Source organism: Oryctolagus cuniculus, chromosome 2 (assembly GCF_964237555.1).
Source record: "Oryctolagus cuniculus chromosome 2, mOryCun1.1, whole genome shotgun sequence".
Classification (NCBI taxonomy): domain Eukaryota; kingdom Metazoa; phylum Chordata; class Mammalia; order Lagomorpha; family Leporidae; genus Oryctolagus; species Oryctolagus cuniculus.
Window position 1 is genome coordinate 44,157,078 of NC_091433.1, and position 26,217 is coordinate 44,183,294.

The window sequence follows — 26,217 nt, forward strand, 5'->3', positions numbered from 1 at the left end:
AAGCCACTTGCATGGTTCTTGGCAGGACATGAGCTTTTACACAGGGCTGCCTCACGGCATGGCGGCTGACTTCCTCCAAGGCAAATGATCCCAGAGAGAATGACAAACAGAGGGAGCTCCCCAGACGGGAGCCACAGTCTTTTAATAACCTCAGCTCAGAAGGGGCATCCTATCACTCTGTCCTTTATTGGAAGTGAGTCACTAAATTCAGACCTTGCATAAGGAGAGGGGCTGACACATGGGCAGAGGTCACTGGGAGCAATCCTATAGACCATCTGCCCAGAATTATCAGCCAACAGGCGTCTCAGCCTTGGAGGGAGGAGCAGGAGACAGGAACGAGTGGGACCTGACAGCACCTCCCTCTGTGCTCTCTCTGCCTGTCAGAGTCAAACCGACCAGGAGTCCCAGGTCCTGCTGCTGCTCATCATCACATACATGCTTGTCCTCACTGCCCCCTCGCTCCAGCACAGGAGGTCAATGACGAACCCACATGTTCTGAGGGGCTGTTGCGCACGTGACCATCTACATGATCCTAAAACAGATCCCCATGACCGTAGCTACTAGTTCCACTGTTAAATGTGAATCCATATCCAAACAGAAGCAGTACTGCCAAGCTCTAAAAATTAAAGCAACTCAAATTGTTTTTAAAAGAACCAATTTCCACTGGAGATTTTTTACATATATAAATTAATAGTGAAAATAATTTCATGACTTAATATGTTTCTGAGAAACATTTTTGTTACAATTCTTGCAATATGGTTACTTGTAAGGGAAAGAACGTTGATTGTTGAACTGCAACCCTATTCCTCTCCACTGGATAAAGATGTGCTGGAGTCCAAATGTGAATAAAGACCTTACGTGGTCATTACAGGGGTAACTGAGTACATGAGTCATTCTAGAGAGTCCTAACCTAGTACACTGGGGTCCCTATAAAAACAGGAATCGGGGCACAGAGACAGACATACAAGGCAGGTGATGTAAGTCTACTCAGGGAGAGCACGCCGGCCAGCAAGGCGAGGAGAGGGGCTGGGACGCGACCTTTCCTTGTGGCCCTCAGAGGAAGCCAACACATCCGGCACCTTGCTTTTGGACTCACGGATTCCATAACTGTGAGACAATGAGCTTCTGTTGTTCACAGAAAGAAGGGTTGAGAGACAGAGACAGACAGACAGACAAAGGAAAACCGGGAGAGAGAAAGATTGTTTTAACAAGCTACACACTCATCTGGATGCACTGATTTCAAATAGAAATTATGAGAGCCCATCAGGAAACTTTCATTTTGTGTATTTCGTGAGCACGATGGCTCTACTCCAAGAGATGGACACACATTTCTAACAAGCCAGCAAGTGGAGCGCCGCTTCAGGTGGGAAGACCAAGCTCCCCGGCGAGGGTGGGACCTGGCCAGAGTCACTGTGGCCTGGGCAGGTCTGGGGAGCCCCTACCTGCTGGTAGTCCTCCTTGGAGCTCAGGGCCGCCTCCATCTGCTTGGCAGAGGTGGGATAGATGGCCGAGCGGTACTGACTGCCGTAGTCGTTGCCTTGGCGCATGCCTGGGGAGTGAAAAATGCAGAGGATTATCAAGTTGCCTGAGCAAACGCTGAGACGTTTTGACACTTGTGAAGTGCCATGCTGCACACTGTTTCCTTGGATGCCAATGAGACACCCTGTGTGGAAGGTGCCACCGTTGCTCACTGGGCAGAGAAGGAGATGGGACAGTGTAGGTGGAAGGAGCTGGCACAGTGAGTGGCACACAGGAGCCACAATACACCTATGACTAAGGCCATGCGCCCAGCCACAGGAAAACCTGGGGCACAACATCACAGAGCATATTTCCTCCATCATGGCAGCTTCCATGTAGACGGCAGTCAATTTCTAATGAATAACAGGATCCCCAAAGTGAAGCAGCTGCAGGCATCCTAAAGCTCCCCTGTGGATCTCCACACTGCAGTCAGAATGAACTTCACACGTGTCTGTTGCATCATTCGAAAATGAATTTCTGTTCTAACAAGTACCCCAGACTCCCCCAACAGAGGATGCCATCCTTCATAAAGAACAGGTCTGCACTGTCAAGTGTGAATGCATAAGAGAACCACCCGAGGATCTGGCTCAAATGCAGGCTCTGGTCTAGCAGGTCTGGGTGGGCCTGAGAGTCCATTTCTCATGCAATGAGACCTCAACTGAGTAGCCAGGGTTTGGGTTTACTGCGATATTTTCAAGTTTCCTTGTTTAATCACCAGGGTGTTTTTACTTTCAGTGCTATGATGAGGAGAACCCTTTTCTTCCAAATACTGCTTCTCAGCTACATCATGCAAAATGCTCCCTCCATACCAGCATGGTCAGCCTTCAAGACATACTTCCCTTGCAGGTGCCTCTCTTAGAGGTTTTATCAGCTGTGTTGTTATGTGCTTTTCCATCTTCCTCCTCTCTGAGCCTCCCAGAGAGCAGGGCTGGACAGTCACAGTACCTACTATGGTGTCAGATACATGGAAATACTTCCACAAGTCATCAAGGTGATGTGAGTCTGTACACGTCTTGTGATCTGAACTTTTCAATACTGGAGTGCCAATTAATTGATCACACTCCTTTTTTTACATTTCATTTATAGTGATAAATGCAAAGAGTATAACTTTTCTTAAGAGCTACAGGAAAAGCACATAAATGAGCGAACAGTTTGACTAGTAGAGGCACGTGCCAGGAGCTGGGAACACCAGATGTTCACTCTGGCAGTTAATGGATTGATCAGGTGGGATTCATGACCCGAACTGCAGCCCCCCAAAAGATGCTGAAATAGTAACACACCAGCAGGAGCCATAGGCTGTCCTGGCCATGTATGTATGTATGTGTGGGTGAGGATACTGCAACAAAGTTCAGAGAAAGTAGAATTAAAAGGTAAGTTTGTTTAGGTGCAATAAAAGATTTTGGAATCTATGATTTTTTTTAAGAATTTGCATTTTCCATGAACTCTTTGAGGCTCTATTGTGAGCCTGGATGTCAAAATATTTTCACACAAAAATAAACTTATTTTTAATTCATTTTCATGAACTTTTTGAAGTGCCCTTGTATTATTTATTAAGCATCAAATATGAGTGTGTGATGGGGCATTGTTCCAGGAGCTGAGCACACAGCAATGAACAAAAGAAAACCCTATATTTATGGAATTCAAGGCAGTGGAATGTAAGAGACCAGATCAATAACCATTGCAGGTGCCTTGGCAACATCTTTTCCTTTGCCTCTTTAGATTTTCCCTTCCTTCACTTACAAGTAATGCTTTCCTTGAATGACCACTTCCCATCCTTTGATGCATAATAACACGATGGTAATCACTGTTCCTCCTGAAACACTCTCCAGGAAGAAAACAAAGAACACTGGATGGCTGATTTTCAGGAAAGTATGACATTACTCTCTCCATTCAGCACAAGACACAGAACTAAGGGCTCCATGGGGAGCTGTTTAAATCTGACTTTCATCCCTCTCTCCTTCCCCTTTAACTTCCTTCCTTCCATTTTCCTTCACAAGAGGTATCACTGGGTAAGGAGAAGTGGCAGGTGTGACTTATTTATTTTTCAACAAATTTGCTAATATTACATATGCTTTGTATGTTGAAGACAAGAATTATTTATGTGTTTTGTTGGAGGTCTTTGAATTATCACAGGATCCTAGAAAATTGAGTTTTTGGGAAAGAATTAAGAATCATTCCAAGGACATGGTTTAACAGTGGTCTTTTCCATTGGCCATATTTTCACACACAAAACAATCTGGTAGAAGGAGAGTGTAAGAAGTCCTTTAAGCTTACATCTATCTACAGATCTTACTTTGTAGCTACATGACAACCTAAAGGTACAAATATCTGGAAGGTTTCACAAAATCATGCAGCTGGACAGATGAGACATTCTAGGCAAGTATAGAAGGCAATGCATTCCTATGAGAATAATCCATGGGTTAATTATGTAATTAGAAGTTATGAACTACCACCACAACCAAGACAAGAATTCATGGATCCTTCTCGGAAGCCATGATCCCTTGATTCTAAGTTGCTGATTTGTTAATTGCAATGTGACAACATGGATCTAGCTCCGCCACTGTTGTCTTTATCTTTTTCTTGTGCAATGTGGGGTATCCCAACACACTCTGGCTGATTTAAACAGGTAGCATTGTGGACACTGCCCACAGATTTGCTTCCATGTACATGAGTCCAAACTGACTAGTTAGCCACTGGAAACCCGAGAGTGATTCCCATAGTTATAACTGCCAAGTGTGTGTAGAAATCTTACAAATTTGAATTTGTATTCCTGACCTTCTGCAATACTATTTGAATATTCTAAAACTACTAAAACCCTTCCATGTTTAAAACAATGCACACTCTTCCTGGTGAAAAATCTGCCTGATCAGAAAGAAAGGTAGAAAGTTCTAAAGGGATATAAAAGGGAATTGAGGGAAAATATCAAACCCTTCATTTCTATTCCCTTGAATCTTCAGTGACACTGAAAGAGATCCTAACTCTAATTTACTAAGGTCAACAATCTTAATTTGACTTTTCTCCTTCAAAGTTTATCTTGAGGAGAAGGGATATTATCTTAACATACAATTGTATGCAGACATTCTCACAGGGGTGTGTATACACAGGCCTCTGACTCATCCCACTGCATGTAGTCTTCCACTCACTGATGAAGGGGCTTACTAAATGGAAAGGAAATAGGTGGTTCTCTGGGAAATACGATTTTGTACTTCAAGAATGCAAAACCTACAGAACTATGGATTTTCTATTCTTATTATTTGTCAATACATTGTATTTACAGACATTTAGCATCATTAACCTTTTCATCATGCTCTCAACTACCATTTGTTTATGCTCTGAACTCCAAAAGGGAATTCACAGGTAAGGAAAAATTGTTAACTAAATCTTTTATAAGATTATTAGATCTTTTAAGTCTGACTCTACCACCAACTTGCTTTATGCAAATTACTTAAATTCTCTAAGCCTCAAATCTCATTTGTAAAAAAAAAAAAAAAAAAAAAAGGGAATTTTAAGGGCCTTGCCCACGTTGATGGGAATGTAAAGTGGAAGACAGTAGGGAATACCTCAGAAATCTGAATATAAACCTACCATATGACCCAGCCATCCCACTCCTGGGAATTTACCCAAACTAAAAAAGATCTACACAAGAAAGAGTTCTCTGTACCCCTCTGTTCACTGCAACACAATACACAATAGCTAAGATATGGAATCAATCCAGATGTCCATCAACTGTTGACTATAGAGATTATACACTATGAAGTACTACACAGCTGTAAAAAAAAAAAAAAAAAGAGAGAGAGAGAGAGAGAGAGAGAAATCTTGTCTTTTTCAGCAAGATGGACCTAACTGGAAACTATTATACTTAGTCAAATAAGCCAGTCTCCAAAAGACAGATACCGTATGCTTTCCCTGATCCAAGGTAACTAACAGAGCACCTAAAATGCAATGTATTGGAGTAAAATGGACATTTTGAGATTTGATGATTGTTTACAGCCCTTGTTTCTTCTGTTGAGGATCAGTATTTTTTCTTCATACTATTTGCTGAACTCTTCTACTTAGTGTAGGGTTAACTTTACAATCATTAAGTAAACTGAAAGTAGATCTTTATAAAAATTAAAAGTGAGAACAGGAGAGGGAGGAGGAATAAGGGTGGGAGTGTGGATGGCAGGGAGGGTAGGGTGAGAAGTATCACTATGTTCCTAAATCTGTATATATGAAACACATGAAATTTGTATAACTTAAATAAAATTGAAAAAAAAATAAATAAATAAGGGCCTGGCCTAGAGGTTTGCTCTGTGGAATAACTAAGACAAATCCTGTGAAGTACTTTGTTGACTGTAAAATCTGTGTGGATGTTAAGTACTTGTATTTTACAACTTTATTAATCTTGGAATATTTCAGAGCAAGTAGTTTGAAATAAAAATAAGAAACACCACACACACTCTAGAAGTAATGCTTGTCGCTCTGAAAGGCATTATGTATAGTCATCTCTCAGATACCCACACAGTAGTGGTCACACGGATCCAACCAGTGGATCAAAACTCATTTATGTGGATAGAAATGTACTACTTAATTTTTATTTATTACATTTATGTTTAGGAGAGTTATCTCCCTAGTTAAGTTGTAACTGCTAATCTCCAGCCTAGCTCTTCATGTCAACGGAAAACAAGGATACGTAAGAAAAGCAAAATAACTCTTCGGGTGAATTCTCCTATTCTTGCCTCTCTCCATGCACAGTTTTCCAGTTTAATGCCCTCCTTCCTGGTTTCTGATCTGAAGCTTGGAAAATGCCTATTGGCATTTTCTTCACTAATGTCCTATAAAGAGGCAAAGAAACACCTACAGAACATTAGAAAGAAACAGCATGAGCATTTATAATGCTCAGGAAAGTCCTTTTTCCGGCCTGCCTGTCCTCCTGCCTTCACCAGAGTATCCACTCTTCCCTGTCTCAGGTAAGGTGCTAGGTATTGGGTTTCAGGAATAATTGGGTTTCTTCAACTAGTCACACTCCTAGGACAGGAAAGGGAAACAGAAAGAGAGACTAATAAGCACAGGATTAAAAGTGATATGAGGAAAATCTGTGTAGGTTCAAAAAACTCAGAGGTTCAGAGACGGGAGTGGTAAATTGATGGGCCAATGAGAATGGGGCCTAAGTCTGAAAGTCTGTACAGATAAAGGAACCCTTGTCCTGAAAGGGCAATGGATAAAGCCCGAGCCGCGGCTCACTAGGCTAATCCTCCACCTTGCGGCACCAGCACACCGGGTTCTAGTCCCAGTCGGGGCGCCGGATTCTGTCCCGGTTGCCCCTCTTCCAGGCCAGCTCTCTGCTGTGGCCAGGGAGTGCAGTGGAGGATGGCCCAAGTGCTTGGGCCCTGCACCCCATGGGAGACCAGGAGAAGCACCTGGCTCCTGCCATCGGATCAGCGCAGTGCGCCGGCCGCAGCGCGCTGGCCGCGGCGGCCATTGGAGGGTGAACCAACGACAAAGGAAGACCTTTCTCTCTGTCTCTCTCTCTCACTGTCCACTCTGCCTGTCAAAAAAAAAAAAAAAAAAAAAGGCAATGGATAGGCACAGGGGTTAAAGATATTTTTCAGGAAGCAGATAAACAAAGGCAAGGATTGTGGAACAATATGTGCCTTCAGGGACTTCAAAGGAAGGTTACTGCTTGCAAAAGCAGCTGAAACATGGTCAACATCTTCATCAGAGCCCAGATGCCATCAAGTCTGAAGCACAGATGAGAAGGACAGTTCACTGAGAAATATGATTTGATGCTCAATCAATTGAAAAACAAACTTGAAAATCAACATCCAGGAGCTGCTAGGAATACAAGGGGTCCTGCTTGCCTACCCACTGAATTACACAGAAAACCAAATGCTAGACTATCATAATTTACCCAAACAGCCGTTATGTTGCTGTTCTGCAGAGGACAAGATTAACCAAAATCATATTTGGAGAAAGGACAGAAAAACAGTGTTGGGAGACTGAATAACCCCTGCATGTCTTTCCTTTTTCTTCAAACAAGAATGCTCTCTCCAGCAAAAATATAATTCACAGAGCGTTGGTTGTGTACCCACCACTAAGGAGGAGACAGAAGAATTAGGTTGCAATCACTGATCTCAAGAAACAGCTTGGAGCGGACAGGGAGAGGAAGGAACACGTACGAGTTGACACTGGACTTCACTATTCAAGGTCTCTGCCAGTCTTTCTCAGGTAATCCTCACCTTAGTCCTTTGGAGAAGATATTCTTTTTTTTTTTCCATAGGCAGAGTGGACAGTGAGAGAGAGGGACAGAGAGAAAGGTCTTCCTTTGCCGTTGGTTCACCCTCCAATGGCCATCGCGGCCCGCGCGCTGCAGCCGGCGCACCGCGCTGATCCGATGGCAGGAGCCAGGTACTTCTCCTGGTCTCCCATTGGGTGCAGGGCCCAAGCACTTGGGCCATCCTCCACTGCACTCCCTGGCCACAGCAGAGAGCTGGCCTGGAAGAGGGGCAACCGGGACAGAATCCGGCGCCCCGACTGGGACTAGAACCCAGTGTGCCGGCACCGCTAGGTGGAGGATTAGCCTAGTGAGCCGCAGCGCCAGCCTGGAGAAGATATTCTTAAGCTTCCTTGACAAAAAGGAAATCATGGACCAGAGAAACCAAGTGACCTGCCTGAGATCACGTAGTAGGCAAATGGTAAATGATTTAAAGCTTGATCTACCTGACACCAAAGCCCATTCACCTTTCAAAATCCACAAGAAGTTAGACAACGGAACAAACTGCTCCTGGACAAAGTGGCGTATCAGGCCAGGAGAGGGGCATCAGAACAAGAGTGCTGTAACCTTGAGACTCTGAAGAGACAACTTGGCTCTGATGAGAGCCCTGGGAAGCAACCAGCTGGTCAGCTGAGCGTGAGGTCACTTAGGTAAACCGACCACACCGAGGACCAGAGATGCATGGAAAGGTCAGTCTCAAGTATGTGACAAGGCTGGCTGAGTACAACCATCAACCCAGAACTGTCACCTCGCCTCAGTGAGTGCTGCCAAGTTCACTGTGCTCTTGGCCAAGGCCACATCCTTGTTTAGCTTCTTCCCCTTCCTTGTTCTTCCTTCATCAGTCCCTTGCATGTTCTCTTTTTTCTTGAGAGCCCTTCCTCAGCAAGTCACATGTACTGAATCCCTGCCTCAGGCTCTACGTCTAGGGAAGTGAACCTAGGGCTCCAAGCTACTGAACCAGTTTCGCTCTGATTCAAGCTGCCTTACTTCCCACCTCTAGCACCATCTTCTTTATTTTTTTTTAATGATTTATTTATTTATTTGAAAGGGAGAGAGAGAGAGAGAGAGAGTTCCATCCACTTCTTCACTCCCCAAATGGCCACAACAACCAGAACTGAGCCGACCCGGGGTCAGGAACCAGGAGCTTCTTCCGGGTCTCTCATGCAGGTCCAGAGGCTCAAGCTCTTGGGCCATCTTCTATAGCTTTCCCAGGCTATAGCAGAGAGCTGGATCGGAAGTGTAGCAGCCAGGACTTGAACCGGCACCCATCTGGGATGCCGGCACTGCAGGTGGCAGCTTTACTGGCTACGCCACAGTGTGGGACCCCATATTGTTTCTTATATTCTATTACTTCAGCTGTTTAGATTTTTGGATAAACTCTTATGAGGTTTGTTTATTAAAAGTATTAGGAGATAAGTTTATTAAGTGGTTACAAGTTAAGAGGCCTAACATCTTAGGGTTAGAATACAGCTTGCATACGCACGGGGTGGGGCACTACTCTCAGATAAAGAGCAGAGACCTACAAAACACAGAACAGAAGCAGGATGGGACATCTTCTGCTATGTGATTTGATGCATGCGCACGCGTGTGTGTGTGTGTGTGTGTGTGTGTGTGTAAGAGAGAGTGATTAGCACGGGGAGAGGCTTAGCTGCTATGGTTCTATCAGATTTTGAACACTCTCACTTTCCTCTTCAAAATTTATGAAACAACCAAAGAATGACTCATAAATTCAGTCTTTCCAAGCATAGAAACAGAGTTGATCCTTCTACTCTTTGGTTCTAGCTTTCTGCCCCTGAGAAGGCACCAGAAGGCCTCCTGCATGCTACAGTGGCCCGCCAAGACCTCCAGGGCTGAGGGCACCAGCAGAGCAGCTTCGGCACACATCTTCAGTGTGGTCTCCTGGCTTCCACTGGCAGGTATGGTTTCTGTGGGGGAAAGAACAGTGCAGGCTCCCGAAGTCCTCCAACAGCAGGTGAGCCTGCATTCCACACGGTGTAGACAGCACTTCTCATTATTACCCACGCGACCCTCCCCAGAATACCTGGCCATCATCTCAGGTGCTTGAGGGAAGCCCTGTTAATAGGGAACAATCTCACTTCACCCGACTGAAAAATTGTCAGTTTTAACTGACAGCTCACTTTACATTTAAAGCACTGAATATGTAAGTGGAAATTTCTTGTTTCATCGAAAGAAAAGAGGAGAGGGAGGGAGGGAAGTGTGTGGAAGGGAGAGAGAAAGGAGAGGAGGAGGAGGAGGGAGATGAAAACAGCTGAAGATTCAGGTGATCAACAGAGGAGCTAATGACCCTGCAGCCTTCCCCACGAGCGAGGCTCCAAGCTTTACTTATGTCATCCATCCAATTCTGCAAAGATGTGGAGTACTGGTATTTCCAGAAAATGAGGCCAACGCTGAGAGAGAGGCTAAGAACCTGCCAAGGCCAGTGCTGCCCCTGGAAGCATCTCCCTCCAAAGCCCATGCTCTTAACCGCTACTATTCCAATTTGTAAATAATACATAATTTAAGTAAAAAAAATAAAGTGCAATATAGTAAACTACGAAAGATATTATGTGACTCTCTTCTAAAAGAAAATATCCCTGGGGTCACTAACTACCATTTTCACAATGTTCTATTTTTTCATGCAATGCATCTCAGGAGAGATAACAGAATATTGCTATATAGAAGAGGTGCCAAATAGTCACTCTGCACCTAAAAGCAAAGAGAAAAGTTTTGATTTTCAGTAATGAGCACATATTACATCTATAATCATAAATAAATTATTGTGAAAAGTTGTGGTGATTTCTTCCTAAAAGGTAAAAAGTGATCTTAGTATGGATTTTGCTTGTAAAAAAGGGAAATTCTATTCATGGTTGCCCCAAGGAAATATTCTGAATTGTTACATGTCTCCTAAAATGTCTTTTGGGACTCAGTATCTGTTTATGCTCCATACTTCTAAATTGGGTCAAATAACAAAAGTACTAGAAAAGTTTCAAAATATTAAAATGTCTATTGCTAATTGCCATCTCAAAGTTTTTTTTTTTTTTTTAAGGTTCACCTATTTGAAAGGCAGAATGGCAGAGAGAAGGAGATCTTACATCTGTTGATCCCCCCACCCCAAATGACCACAATGGATGTGGCTGAAGCCAGCAGCCCAGAACTCCAGCTGAGACTCAAACCTCTGCTACAATATGGGATGCTGGTATTGCAAGGGGTGGTTTAACCTGCTCAATACCAGCCCCAAAAGTAGATTTATAGCACGGAGTCAGCCAAAGTACCTCGTACTAAAGGTCTAGGATGTATGTGAGACCAACGAGATGTTGACATTTGAACCAGTACCAAGCCTCCATGTGCACCTATGCTCTCAAAGCTAGTCCTTCATCATGGATATGGTTCCAACTGTTAGCTGAAGTAGTAACCAACACATCAGCCTTAGTAGTGTCCAGCTCCAATTTTAAGTACACAAACATAAATGTACAAAAGTCCATAAAACACAAATATAGTTTATTATTAGAACATCCACTTTAATATTATATTATGCATAACTAAATTATTATAAAGTGAGCACTCACATGACCACCAGCCCCCAATGTGTCCTTATGAATGACCCTCTTTCTAATTGTAACCATGCCTGATTTTTTGTGACAATTTCCTTAGCGTGCGCACACACACACACACACACAGAAGAATAGTTTGCTCCATTTTTGAAATTTGTATAAATTTGTATTGTGGTTTGAGTCTTACATTTACTATCATGGTCCTGAGTTCTTTCCATTTTCCTGGCTTTGAAACATTCCGTTGTATGAATGTACTATATTGGATGTCTCCATTCTACTGTGGTGAGCATTACCAGCTTGGGGCTACTAAGAACCTTCTTGACATGTATTCTGTTATACATATGCATGAGTTTCTCTTGAGCTCATCCCTAGAAATATAATTGCTGCTTGTAGGGTTTACATGTCTCCAACTTAATTAGATGCTGGTCCATTTCCCAGAGCAGTTATACTAGTTTATAAACCCATGTTACTGAATGAGAGTTCCTGGAGCTCTGGATGTTTGCCAATCTAATAAGGTCTGTTAAAGGCATACTTTTCACTTTTGGTCAGTCTGCTTAGTGTGAGGTGGAAACTCACTTGATCTTAATTTTCATTTTCCTGATTAATAAAGACGTTGGCTATCATTTCATTGGTTTTCTCACCAATTATTGTAGTCCTTTGCTCATTTTTCTATTCAATCTTTTCTTTAAAAATCTATTGTGTATCATTTACATCTATTTTTATATATTCCCGACATTAATCTTTTACCAAATATAATCATTCTGTTGCTGGCATTTTCTTTACAATGCTTTTTGATGAACCAAAGTTGTGATTTTAATTCAGTGAATTTATCAAATATTTTCCTTTTATGGCTAGTTCTTTTTGTATCTGATTTAGGATATGCTTCCCAGACCCAAAGTCATAAAGATATCACCTACTTGAAGTTTTGTATGTTTGTCTTTCACATTTAGGTCTCTGATCTATTTGGAAAGGATTTTTATGTGTGGTGTGATATAGAAACCCAATTGATTTTTCCCATACAAATGTAAACTGTCTTACTATTACTGACTAGAAGGTCACTGTAGGCATAGCAGTTAAGATACAACTGAGGATGTTCCCTATCAGAGTGCCTGAGTTTGAGTCTCAGTTCTGCTCCTGATTCCAGCTTCTTGCTAATGCACAACCTGGGAAGCAGCAGGTAATAGCTCAAGTAATTAGGACCCTGAGACCCAGACTGAGTTCTAGGTTCCTGACTCTGGCCTATCCCCAGCTGTTGAAGGCATGTGGGGAGTAATCCAGTGAATGAGAGATCTAACTGTCTATTTATCTGTCTCTCTCTCTCTCATTCTCTGCTTTTCAATCATTTAATAAATAAAAAAACTGTAAAACATCATGCTTTCTCTGGTACATCTGTCATGTCTGTGTATGTGTGGGTGTTTCTGGAGTCCACTCTGTTGCGTTTGTTTAGTCACATCTGTCCTTGCATCAGGTCCATATTGCCTTAATAGACCTAGCTTTATAATGAGTCTTGATATCCAGGGGGAATAAGTCCTTTTTTGTTGTTCTTTATACAAGAGAGTCTTTGCTTTATTTGAAAGTCAGCATTTCCATGTAAATGTTGGAATCAACTTTTAGGACCCACAAAGAAGAAAAACAACAAATATGTTGGAATCTCACTTGGATTTATAATGAATTTATAAAACAAATTGGAGAGAAGTGGCATGGTTGCAAAACACAAACAAAATCCATCAGCACATCTTTCAGGTGCCCAAACACTAAGTCAGTGCCTCATTGCTTAGATTTTTGGTGGCACTCCCACTGCAACGTACCAATTCTGGCTAAAAAAAGTAAACCCTCTAATTCCAGTGGCTGAACCTGAGAAAATGTATGCTTTGGTCATGCCAAATTAGCACAACGAAGTTGGTAACTCTTCTCCTTCATGAACTCTTCAGAGGCCCAGGCTGATGGAAACTTAACCATCTTCAACATGTTGCTTTGAAGGTTTCCCTTGGTATTCACATTCATCAGGACTACTGTATGTGGAGAAAGAAGTTCCAAGGTCATGGGGAAGGTTTCCACAGGTCTGGTCAGGATGCGGCATATGTAATTTCTGCCTTATTCTATTGGTCAGAACTCAGTCATGTGGCCACCATGTGGCCACCATGAAAGAAGACTGGAAATACCACCCCACTGTGGGGAGTTGAAAAGGTATGGCCATGTTTTCTAAGCATTACACATTTTGTCTCTTTCCTTGACATACTGTGTGTTCTGTACAACGGTGACCACAAGTTGTAACGGTATCACTACTATAATTTGAAAATGTTTCAGTGTTAAGTCTGGTGCTTACTGTAGCTTCATACATATTCTTTATCAGATTAAGAAACTCACCTTTCCTATGTGATTTTGTCACTTACAAATTCTGAATTGCATTCAATATATTTGTTCATCTATTTTGACAATCACATATATACCCTTTTTTCTTTTAATCTGCTAGTGTGTTTAGTTCATGGGTCAATATTGAAATGTTACACCATGCTTTAAGTTAGACCAATTTGGTCATAAAGTTATTATTTTCTTATGTGTTACTAAATTCAGTCTGTGAATACTTTAAGATTTCTGCATACATGTGCATGAGTAATTTTATTTTCTCACACCATCAGGTTTTGCTATCAAGATTATACAAGGGTCACAGAATGAACTGCAACTCTCTTTAACTTCTGGAATACACTGGAAGACTGTGAATATTTCTTCCTTAAATGTTGATGGAACTCACTGATAAAGCCATCCTCACTCAGTAGTTTCTTTATGAGAAGCTTTTAAAATACTGCTTTCATTTCTTTAACTATCTTACTTCTATTTAGTTTAGTTGAACTATATTTTAAGGAATTATTTTTTCTTCTCAAATTTCTTAACACAAAGTTGCTTAGCAAATCCTCCTAGTATGTGTGAAGTCTCCCACACTAGTACTGATACCCCAGTTTTGATTCCTGATATTGGATATTTGTGCTTTCTCATGTTTTCCTTGATGAGCTTACCGAAGTTTTATCCATTTTACAACCTTTTTGAAAAACCAACTCTTGGCTTTTTTGATCCTCTCTACTGCTCGTTTGCTTTCCAATTCATTCATTTCTGCTCCTTATTATTTCTTTTTAAAGATTTACTTATTTATTTGAAAGACAGAGTTACAGAGAAACAGAGGCAGAGAGAGATAGACAAGTCTTCCATGTGCTGGTTCACTCCCCAAATGGCTGCATCAGCTGGAGCTGATCTGAAGCCAGGAGCCAGAAGCTTCTTTCAGGTCTCTCATGCAGGTGCAAGGCTCCAAGGACTTGGGCCATCTTTTACTGCTTTCCCAGGCCACAGTAGAGAGCTGGATTGGAAGTGAAGCAGCTGGGATGCCAGCATGGCAGGTGGTAGATTTACCTGCTATGCCACAGCGCCAGCCCCTCCTTATTATTTCTTACTTTTACATTGTTTGGGATTATTCTGTTGCTAATTTTCTACATTCTTGAGACAAATGCCAGCTCAGCCTTTATTCTCTTCTAACAGATGAATTTAAGGTTCTATGTTCCCTTCTAAGAACTACTTTAGTAGTACAGGGATTATCATTTGACTCAAAATATTTTGTGATTTCCATCATGATTTAAAAGGAGATTTAGAAAGTTTTGAATTTTCTAACATAAGATTTTCTTATATATCTTTTTGCTATAGTTTATAGCATAATTGTGTTATGGTAAGAGCAACATAAACTATGTGATTTTAATCTTTCAAAACATATTGAGCCTCCTAGGCCCCATTTTATTCCCTTCAAGTTGGGAGCTGGATCGGAAGTGGAGCAGCCGGGACTTGAACCTGCACCCATATGGGATGCCAGTGCCACAGGCAGATGCCTAACCTACTACACCACAACACTGGCCCCTAATTTAGTACTCTTTCATGAAGTATAGTAATTTTTTGAACTTCATTTTTTTTAAAAATACTTATATTATTTATTTGAAATACAGAGTAACAGAAAGACAGGGAGAGACAGAGAAGGAGATCTTTCATCTGCTTGTTCATTTCCCAAATGGCTGCGATGTCCAGGACTGAGCCAGGTTAAAGCCAGAAACCTGGAACTTCATCCAGGTCTCTCACAGGGGCGGCAAAGGCCCAAGTACTTAGGCCACCCTCCACTGCTTTCCCAGGTGCATTAGCAGGGAGCTGGATTGGAAGTGGAGCAGCAAGGACTTGAAATGGAACTCATATGGAAAGTTAGGGCAGCAGGCAGCGGCTTAACCTGCTGCACTACAATGCCAGCCCCTGACTTTGTTTTTTGTTGTTGTTGTTGTTGCTGCTGAAATGCAATTTATTCAAATTCTAAATGATCTAACCATTACTGTATAAAATGAGTGAAAAATTTCCCTGGATCAAAATTCTGAAAAGCCTGACTTTTTGAACCTCTTCATCTTGCTAATAATCATTAATAGGATTATAACATTGTGATGGACATCACAGGAGTGCATGACCATTGGATAACGTGCTGCTGTTTGCACATTGCACAGGTCAAGGTCTCTGCTCTTGGACAGCATCGTGTAACTGCAGGGCCGTGTGTCACACAAGAGAAACAACACAAGGCTTGCAAGTGGGTGCTTTAGCTCCGGATTCCAGCTTTGTCACGTGAAGTGCTAACTGGTTTGTGTTGAATCACTTCACCTATCTGAGACTGTTGACTTAGCTGAAACACAAGTCTAAGGCTCAACTGGGATCGTGCACACATCACCATGTAAGTGCGACAGCCAGCCCAGAAAAGACAGCCAGCAAGAGTCCTTCAACCCATACAACACGAGAAAGGCAGGGGAAAACTGCTAAACTGGAACTCTAGGGTATTACATGAAAGGCGGATTTGAAAGTGCAAATAGCACTTTTACAAACAGCAAAGATACCATGTACATGTATGATAATGTTATGCTAGGAAAAGTATGACTGAAAGAACAATTAATAAAGAAAAATGTCAGTTCAATTCTTTGCTTCATTTTTCTCTGTTTCTGAAATTCTTAAAAGAATGAAACCCTTTCAGAATTCATAATGCTGGGTTTGGGCCGCTTTTGCATTTTCTATGTGTGCAGCTGTTCCTCCACTATAAGTATGCACATCTGCTCATTAGCAATACAATGGAATTCCCACTGTCTAATTATTTGCAGATGATAGATCCCTTGTACGTGGTCTAAAAAAGGGATAATCCTTCAAAACTGGTAACTTATTTTTAAGAACTAATGTAAAAGGGTCAGCACAATGAAGTTCAGATATTAATTTGGCAAGTTCAAATATATGAACACCAGTACGGAAGTCCCTGCTTGATGGGAAACAGAAGGAAGATAAGATTTTTCTCATTCTGACTGATGTTTCCCAGTGGAGAGCACTGGGAGCTGTTCTACTGTGCACCTGCAAAGAGGCTGCAGAACAAGCCTGCTTAAGGTGGAGTGGTTGATTACACCTCTGATTCTCCAGGGACCTCCCGGGTACAACTCACCTAGAGTAATTCTTCGTGCTGATTGGAAGAGTGATGGCACAGGGGCCAAGGAGAGAGTGGAGAAGAGGCCTTAGGGGGATCTCTAGCTCCAAAATGGCCGAAGAGCCCTGCATAACCCCCAACTCAACCTCTGAGCGCTAAGGTGTCTGGCCAGGGTGTGTGGTTCTGGGCCCCACACAGTCAGTGGAGGAATCCTGGGATTCCTGAAGGAACAAGACAAATGGGAGACAACATGAGTGTGAGGGTTCTTCTATGCCAAGTGCTTTCTGTATGCCAGACACTACACTCTCAGCAATCCACGTTCCCTCAAACATCCTCCATACATACTTGTGGGGTACGCACTGTTGGACAGAAGCAGAAACTGAGGTTGACTTGGCCAATGAAAAAACATTTAATGTGAATGTTTGCCTTCTAGAGAAGACAGAGAATAAACAACAAACACATAAACAAATAATTCTACCCTGTGATAAGTATTAGGAAGGACAGAGAGTAGAGTGGGAGAGACATATGGGGTGAAAGTGGGGGAGTACTACCATAATTCAGCGAAGACTTCACTGAATACAAGACATGATTTATTTATTTATTTGTTCATTCATTCATTTGAAAGGCAGAATGACAGAGAGGTAGAGACAGAGAGACAGATCTTCCATCCATTGGTTCACTCCTCAAATGGCTGCAATAGTCAAGGCTGGCCAGGGTTAAGCCAGGACCCAGGAACCCCATCCTGGTCTCCCACATGGTTGGCAGGAAAGCAAGTATTTGGGCCATCTTCTGCTGCTTTCCCAGGCACGTCAGAATGGGAAGCATGGCAGCTGGGGCTCGAACTGGCACTCAGATATGGGATGCTGGCACTGCAAGCAGCAGCTTGCAGTACACAATTGTGCCACAATGCCAGCCCCTGAAGACAAGGTATCTTAAGCTGAGACCTAAAGGACAAGAAGAAGCCGTCCCCTCAAGAGCATAGGCCGATTGAGTTGTAGGTACAGGCCCAAACTTAAGAAAGAACTGTTCCTTTTAGTGATGGAAATGAACAAAGGCCACGGTAACTGAAATGCACTGAGTGTGAGTAGGGAGGGGGAACTGTGGCATGAACGGAAGTTGGAGAAGTAGGTGCAATCTTTAATATTAGACCCTGTTGGCCATTGTAGGGTCTGTAAATCATCCCAAAGAAAATGGACAATGAGCAAAAGGCTTTGAACAGGAGACAGACATACTTTGTCCTGTGTTTTCAACAGGTCCTTATGGAGAACAGACAGAGAAGGGACAGGTTAGTCCAGTTAGGAGGCTGCTGCAGGCTCTAGTAAGGCAGTGGAGAAGGGAGAGATGAGACTCGGCCACTCAGCTGGTACACGGCAGGCCTGGTTCAAAGCCACAGCACTCTCACCCCACAGTCCATGCTCTTAACAACAGATTTGATTAAAGACATTTTAATTAGGGTACTATTTTAATTAAGATTTTCAGAGAGGTGGCTGGGATTTCATCACCAGCTTATAGTTAGTTGATGGTTCTGTTAGTTAGAATATAGGTTTGGCCATTTTGGTAAAGGAAGAAAAAAAGACCTAAATTTAACCAGAATCACAAGTCTAAACAAAACAATTTTGCCTCAACAGTCCAGCACAGGATGGGGACTGCATCCTCCTGCCTTGCCGCTCTACCATTAAAGGGTGAGGCTCCCATGGCTGTGATCCAAGATGTTTCACAAAACAACGTGCAGAAAGGGGCAAGCAGAAGAGAACACCCTTTCCTCCAAGTGCACGTATCACAGAAATCAAGCTTTATCACTTCCACTCAGGCCTAGCATTGGAATTTTGACACATCAACACTCTTAGCCCTGTAGTCTTAAGAATTTAGTGTTTATTAGTAGCTGCACATCTGGCTAAAATTCTACTACTACCCAAGTGAGGAAAGCAATATAGGGGTCAACTAGCTGTCTCAGCCAGAGGCCGCTGTGCAAGGGCCATTGCTCCCTAAGACTGCACTGGGTTAGTTTCCAGGCCACGGTCCCCTGGCTTCAAAGCTTGGAGTTACCACAAGAGATCCACAAACCCCACTGTGCAGCAGGCATGGCCTGGCAGCTGGAAAATGCATTCTCTGAGTTAGCTTTCCGTTTTCCACAGGCATATGATACTGTGGTGGTTAATAACATAGGCATCCCATTTAAAGTGTGATGACATTCACAGTAGCATCTTAGCATATCTGCTTGAAAAAGGATAGTTTAGGTGCTTTAAAAAGGCACAGATACTATGGTGTGTGTGTGTTTCGGGGTGGGGGTGTCCATAAAAATGTTTATCCTTAGAAAAGGCCCTCCCAGTCAGAAAACTTGGACCCCTCTAGCATAGGAGAAAGAAGTGACTTGAGCATTAGACACAGCGGGGACCAAATATTGCCATCAATATCAAACAAAATTCTAATAGAACCTCATTTTTTCTCTTATATGAAATTAAGACAGTGGTTCCAACTTCCTAGGTTTATAGTCAGCATAAAATAAATTAGAAATAGAAAACTCTGGCTGGCGCCGTGGCTCACTTGGCTAATCCTCCACCTGCAGTGCTGGCACCCTGGGTTCTAGTCCTGGCTGGGGCACTGGGTACTAGTCCCGGTTGCTCCTCTTCCAGTCCAGCTCTCTGCTGTGGCCCGGGAGGGCAGCAGTGCTTGGCCCCTGCACCCGCATGGGAAACTGGGAGTAAGTACCCAGCTCCTGGCTTCGGATCAGCGCAGCGCCGGCTGTAGCAGCCTTAGGGGAGTGAACCAACAGAAGGAAGACCTTTCTCTCTGTCTCTCTCTCACTGTCTATAACTCTCTGTCTCTCTCTCTCTCTCACTGTCTAACTCTGCCTAGCAAAAAAAAGAAAAAAAGAAAAGAAAAGAAAGAAAAAGAAATAGAAAACTTTTCTCACTAACACTCACCCATAAGAGATTATGCTATCCGTTTCCCCAAGACTAAGTCACAAGAAACAGTTGTGATTGAGAATTCAAATTTATGGGGTACATGGTCTATACACTGCGTTCCATGCAAGAACAGGAGGGCTGAACTGTGTCATTGGTGCATAGAGCCTGCCAGTAAGGATATAGACCAAGTGTGAGAAGCTGGGACCCGAGCTAGCTCCTTTGTTTCCTGTGTCAGCTGCAAACCTCAGGAGTCTCTGCCCAAGGACCCACCAGCCTCACTGCTACCATTAGCATCAGAGTAGTACTAGCAGCATCAGAGTAACCAGGAATTTTTTTCAAACTAACACAAGAGACAAAAGAATCTGCGGGTGGAAAACCCACACTTTCACAGATGGAGGGTAAATATTTTCCCACAGAGAGACATCAAGGGTAATGAGGGTACAAAAATAAATTTCTCTCCCCCCACCTCCTTACTCTGCTTTTCAAATAAATACATAAGTGTTTTAAACATAAAAAAATAAATTTAAAGATCCAGTAAAACTGCATTGAGGAACCCATAACAACAATACCTGGCTCTGGCATGGGACCTTACCACTTCCGCATTATTTTATTTAATGCTTATGACAGCCCATGCAGCAGGCAATACAGATAGGATTCCCCCTTGCCCCTTCTTTTTTCTAGAAGAGAAACGCAGAGGTTCATGTCCCTCATACATTCATCCCCGTCATGATGCCACCTCCATGATGTGGTACAGCCCAGGAGGCCCTTGCAAGAGAGCCTGCGTCATGCTGTTTGGACTTATAGCCTCCAAAACAATGAGCTAAAGAAACCTCATTCCTTTATAATTTACACAGTCTCAGGTATTTTCCTACAGTCTCAGCCAGGGTCACACAGTCAGGAGGGAGAGAAGCTGGAGCTGGAATCCAAATCTTCTAAATCCCAGGCTTTGCCATTTTGCCGAGTCTGGGGACTACAGTCTGTCCTCAGAAGCCTGAGGGAACATCTTTGGCTCATGAGTAAGAAGAAAGGCAGAACAGGATGTTTCTGATGAATAGTGGTATTTTAATGTTCTGGAAAGTCAAGGTTTTGTGGCATTGTTATATTAAGAGGCAAGGTTTTTATTTATTGGGCAAATGTATAAAGATGCTACCTACCACTTCACCTGATGCCAATCTACTGCGTGGCGCTCTATCTGGACTCACTGCATAGTGACTGGAAAATCACCTCTGGCCCCAGCTATTCTTTTTTTTTTTTTTTTTTTTTTTTTTTGACAGGCAGAGTGGACAGTGAGAGAGACAGAGACAGAGAGAAAGGTCTTCCTTTTGCCATTGGTTCACCCTCCAATGGCCACCGCAGCTGGCGCGCTGCGGCTGGCGCACCACACTGATCCAATGGCAGGAGCCAAGTGCTTATCCTGGTCTCCCATGGAGTGCAGGGCCCAAGCACTTGCACTCCCTGGCCACAGCAGAGAGCTGGCCTGGAAGAGGGGCAACCGGGACAGAATCCGGCGCCCTGACCAGGACTAGAACCCGGTGTGCCGGCACTGCAAGGCAAAGGATTAGCCTAGTGAGCCGTGGCGCCGGCCCCAGCTATATCTTAAAAGGCCTACAGTTTGCAATCTCTCTATTCAATGTATCCCTTCATCCTAGCCTGCTTCAGGAACTGGAAGCAGTGAAGAGCATGCAACACTTTCTCCATTCAGTCTACTCCATCAAGAGCTGATTTCGTTGAAAGAGGACTCCAAGGCAAAGTTCCTCCTGTTTCTACTGTAGTAAGACCCTTGGCATCAGCAAGAATTTCTGTATTGGCAAATATTGTTCTAGGATACTGCCTCTCCCACAAAATGCAGCGAATTATCAACTAAAAAATAAGTGGGTCCTTCAGGATCCTTAATGACTTTATAAATAAGGTAATAAAGTCTTTTGACATGCTAATTAAAATGCATTTCTCAAGTCATATTTCTGTGGAATGTGTTTCCAGGGCACATCGTCACATCAAAGGTCAAGTCCTTTTCAAGTTTCATCTTTTTGCTGAAAAGCAATTGTGGCACAGGCAAGAGCACGGCTGGAATAGTCTTAGGAGCCACTTAACTTGTATTTCTGGGAAGAAACCAGAGTGGGCTACTGCTTCACAGAGAAGAGGCCCCTAATCCACCAGGCTGCTCTCTTCCAAAACATCATTTTTCTGAGCAACATTCTTGTACCTTCTACCCTTGTCTGCTCTGTTGCTGGCTTTCTTTTCAGGGCTGCCTTTCACTGCGAAACAAGAGTCACTGTAGGATTTCAAGTACAGAACCAAGAAGCTGTGGTCAGATGTGTTGTGTGACCCAGGGTCAAGTTCATTTGCAGCCCACTCCCTCCTGCTGTTGTGCCTATCTTTCAGGCAGTGAGCTTCAAATTCTAATCTCAGAAAAATTACACATGATGACATGTTTTGGACCTTCTGGGTTCCCTGGGAATATTAAATCCATCGATACCTGGGTTCTTCTGACTTACATTCTTTGTTTTTAATGTTCTAGCATTTATACATTCTTGTTTTAATGATTTCACATTAATATTTTTGTCTGTGGTCTTACATGCATTTATCTTGTTTGCTCATCTGGTCTCAGTACATTGGAATTTAAGCATTTTCGTCTTACAGAAATAGATTTTCCTTGTGCATAAATCAAAAGGCCATCTATTCCTGCATCTTCCAGACTACTGGGAGATTTTGCACTATCTATCAGAACGCCTGCAAACAGAAGAGATGCAATATCAATGCTATTATTGAAGGACTGCCTTTCATAGTAGTTTAGAGATACTGAGACAGGGTCTGGTTTGGGGGATAGGGGGCCATATACCCCAAATTCTTAATTCTGGCCACCAAGGAAAATCATAATCAAACAATCAACAGGTCTTAAAGAAACAATACTATATAGCAGTAAAAAAAAAAAAAAGAAATCCAGTCACTTGCAACAAAATGGAGGAATCTGGAAAACATCATGCTGAGTGAAATAAGCCAGTCCCAAAGGTACAAATATCATATGTTCTCCTTGATCAGTGACAACTAACTGAGCACCTAAAAGGAAACCTGTTGAAGTGAAATGGACACTATGAGAAACAGTGACTTGATCAGCCCTTGTCCTGACTGTCAAGGAACAACTTACTATTTTATTCCCTTTAGTATTTTTTTGTTCTACTTAACACCATTGGTTAAACTCTTTAATTAACACACAATTATTCTTAGGTGTTTAAATTTAACTGAAAACTGATCCCTGTTAAATAAGAATGGGAATGAGAGGGAGATGTACAGTTCGGCACAAGCTCAATCGGACTTACCCCTAATGGCAGAGTTAGAAATGTGCCAGGGGATTCCAATTCAATTCCACCAAGGTGGCATGTACCAAGGCCATCTCACTAGTCAAACTGATCGGTTTCAGTTCATAATTGATTAAGTGTCAAAGGGATCACATAAACAAGACTAGTGTCTGCTAATACTAATAGAATTTTTTTTTTTTTATTTTTTGCCAGGCAGAGTTAGACTGTGAGAGAGAGAGACAGAGAGAGTTATAGACAGTGAGAGAGAGACAGAGAGAAAGGTCTTCCTTCCGTTGGTTCACTCCCCTAATGGCCGCCATGGCCGGCGCTGTGCTGATCCAAAGCCAGGAGCCGGGTACTTCCTCCAGGTCTCCCATGCAGGTGCAGGGCCCCAAGCACTTAGGCCATCCTCCTCTGCCCTCCTGGGCCACAGCAGAGCGCTGGACTGGAAGAAGAGCAACTGGGACTAGTACCCGGCGCCCCAACCAGGACTAGAACCCAGGGTGCTGGCACTGCAGGCAGAGGATTAGCCAAGTGAGCCATGGCACTGGCCCTAACTAATAGAATTAAAAAGGAGAGACCAATCCAATATGGGAAGTGGGATACACAGCAGACTCAGGCAGATGTCCTAAACAGCACTCTGGCCTCAGAATCAGCCCTTAAGGCATTCGGATCTGGCTAAAAAGCCCATGAGAGTATTTCAGGCATGGAAAGCCAAGACACTGGCCAAAAAAAAAAAAAAAAAAAAAAAAATGACCTACATGAAAGATCTCTGTGAGTGAGATCCCAGTGGAAAGATCGGGCCATCAAAGAAGAAGGTACCTTTCTCTGAAGGGAGGAAAGAACTTCCACTTTGACTATGACCTTGTCTAAATAAGATCGGAGTTGGCAAACTCAAGAGGCTTCCATAGCCTTGGCAACTCATGACAAGAGCCTCGAGTAATTACTGATGCCATAAACAAGACTGTCAATTGTTAAATCAACAATAGGAGTCAATGTGCACTTATTCCCCATGTAGGATCTCTGTCCTTAATGTGTTGTACTATGTGAATTAACGGTATAACAAGTACTCAAACAGTACTTTATACTTTGTGTGTCTGTGTGGGTGCAAACTGTTGAAATCTTTACTTAGTATATACTAAATTGACCTTCTGTATATAAAGATAATTGAAAATTAATCTTGATAAAGAATGGGATGGGAGTGGGAGTGGGAGATGGGATGATTATGGGTGGGAAGAAGGTTATGGGGGGAAAAGTCGCTATAATTCAGAAGTTGTAATTTGGAAATTTATATTTATTAAATAAAACTTAAAAAAAGAGAAACAATGTACAGTGTCTTCCCCTTCACATCTGAGTCAAAGGTAAAACCATTAACCAATCATTTTAGACTTCTAACTTATAAAACCAAATTAATATTATCAGAATAGCTGTTTAAGTTTAATGAGAGGAAGAGTTAGAATTTTGGTTGTTGTTGAATAATCAACAAAGCAGCCTAAGAAAGACAAAGGAGATGAGTATGTAGTAGTTCTTGCAGCCTGGATAGCTACAAGAACAGCTCTCAGGGTTAAAGGATAAGTTGCATGAGCAACAGGCCTTAGGACCAAAGCCTCAGGGAGGGTCTCTCCTGTAAACACACAGAACACTTCTACCTTGACACCTCCAGCAAAGGGAGAACACTGCCTTCTCTCATGTAGTAGAGCCAGGGAAGTACTCTAACTGGTCCTTGCTAGGCTACATACCCACTCCTTTGGCTAAACACTGCTGACAACAGGACAAGATCCTGGGATTAGCCAGGCCTGCATCACAGACACACACTTTTCCAAGGAAGCAGTGCTTATCTCTAGAAGGGTCCTGGAAAACCCTGTAAGGGTTGTTACCATGGCTCAGTAAACTGGGATATCCAAAAAAGAAATTATAATAACAATGTGGGAAAAGCATATATCTTGTGAATTAATATGTATGACTGTAGGCACCAGAGTTACGGTATAGCGAGAGAAGCTGTCCCCTGCAATGCCAGCATCCCAAATGGGTGTCAGTTTACATCCCAGTTGCTCCACTTTCTATCCAGCTCCCCTATAACAGCCTGGGAAAAGCAGTGGAAGATGACCCAAGTGCTTGGGGCCCTGCTACCCATGTGGGAGATCTGGAAGAAGTTCCTGGCTCCTGGCTTTGGCCTGGCCCAGCCAATGTGAACCAGAAGATGGAAGCACTCTCTCTGTTTCTCCAGCTAACTCTTTCATGTAAATAAATAAATCTTTAAAAAAAATTTATGACTGTATGCTCTGCATCAAACATTATTCTAAACAGGAACAAATGTAAGAAAGGATAGCAAGATTCTCCTACATGGGTAATCTGAACAAAATTGTCAGTGGAAAAGCATGTCACTCAATAATCAAACTCCATTGTCTGTGAACCTTACCATTAGCAATTTTGTCTTTTGGTTTATAGCACTGAAGTCAAAAGGCTCTACTCTGTAATGTTTAATTGGATGACCTCTCAAATCTCTTCCAGCCTATGAGTCTATGAATGCCCTATGAAATTCTAAATACCTCTGCAAGAATAGCAGAGGAAGCTATTACATTGCTGGACAGTGTTATGAGCTTAATTGTGCCCACTCCCCACTTCCGCCTTAGTATGTTGAAAACCTAACTCCCAGGACCACAGAATATGACTGTGTTTGTATTTTGGTAAGGTTTTAAAGGTAGAATGTGTCGCTCCCCCTCTTCGCGGAGGAACGACACAGGACCCTGCGCTGTTCTTTTGTCTGCTCGGCCCTTCCCGGGTTTGCTGCTGGTTCTTCCTGGGTTGGCTGCCGTCCCTCCACCTCCGTGGAGGGGCGGGCCCCCCTGCCACTTTCCCCACTTCCGCGGGGGAGCGGCACACTGCCAGCCGGCTCTCTTGGGGGCTGCTCAGGTGTTCCTTCAGATAGATGTTCCCTCGTACATGTTGTCTCTCTCCTCCTTTATAGTCCTCTTCCACCAATCCCAACTCTGCTACCCACACGCCGAGTACGCTGCTCTCCTCCAATCAGGAGCAGGATCAGCTCCTGCAGGTCATCACTCAAGTTGGCGAGAGGCAGCTGCATAGAAGTTGTTTACTCCCTTCTCAGCGCCATATTGTGGGAGAGCAGATGCATAGAATAAGTCTTAATTCCAGTAACAGTCTAGTCCGAGTTGCTCCCCACAGAATGAGTTCATATGGGAGGATCTTAATCCAGTAGGGT

At 43.0% G+C, this 26,217-nt stretch overlaps 1 protein-coding gene and 1 long non-coding RNA gene across 6 annotated transcripts in view; one reads left to right on the forward strand and one right to left on the reverse strand.

The window, feature by feature from the left end:
• MSRA (methionine sulfoxide reductase A) overlaps nucleotides 1–26,217 on the reverse strand; it is a 412,643-nt gene that overhangs the window by 91,417 nt on the left and 295,009 nt on the right. For all 5 annotated transcript variants that reach the window (XM_002709444.5, XM_070068216.1, XM_070068215.1 and 2 more), the window contains one exon: nucleotides 1,443–1,549. In XM_002709444.5, coding sequence (XP_002709490.2) covers nucleotides 1,443–1,549 — 107 coding nt within the window. The remainder of the gene's footprint in view (nucleotides 1–1,442; nucleotides 1,550–26,217) is intronic.
• On the forward strand, nucleotides 3,985–11,247 carry LOC127487150 (uncharacterized). The gene is made up of 3 exons (XR_007913683.2): nucleotides 3,985–4,875; nucleotides 9,554–9,687; nucleotides 10,818–11,247. It is a non-coding gene; the product is annotated as an uncharacterized lncRNA (long non-coding RNA).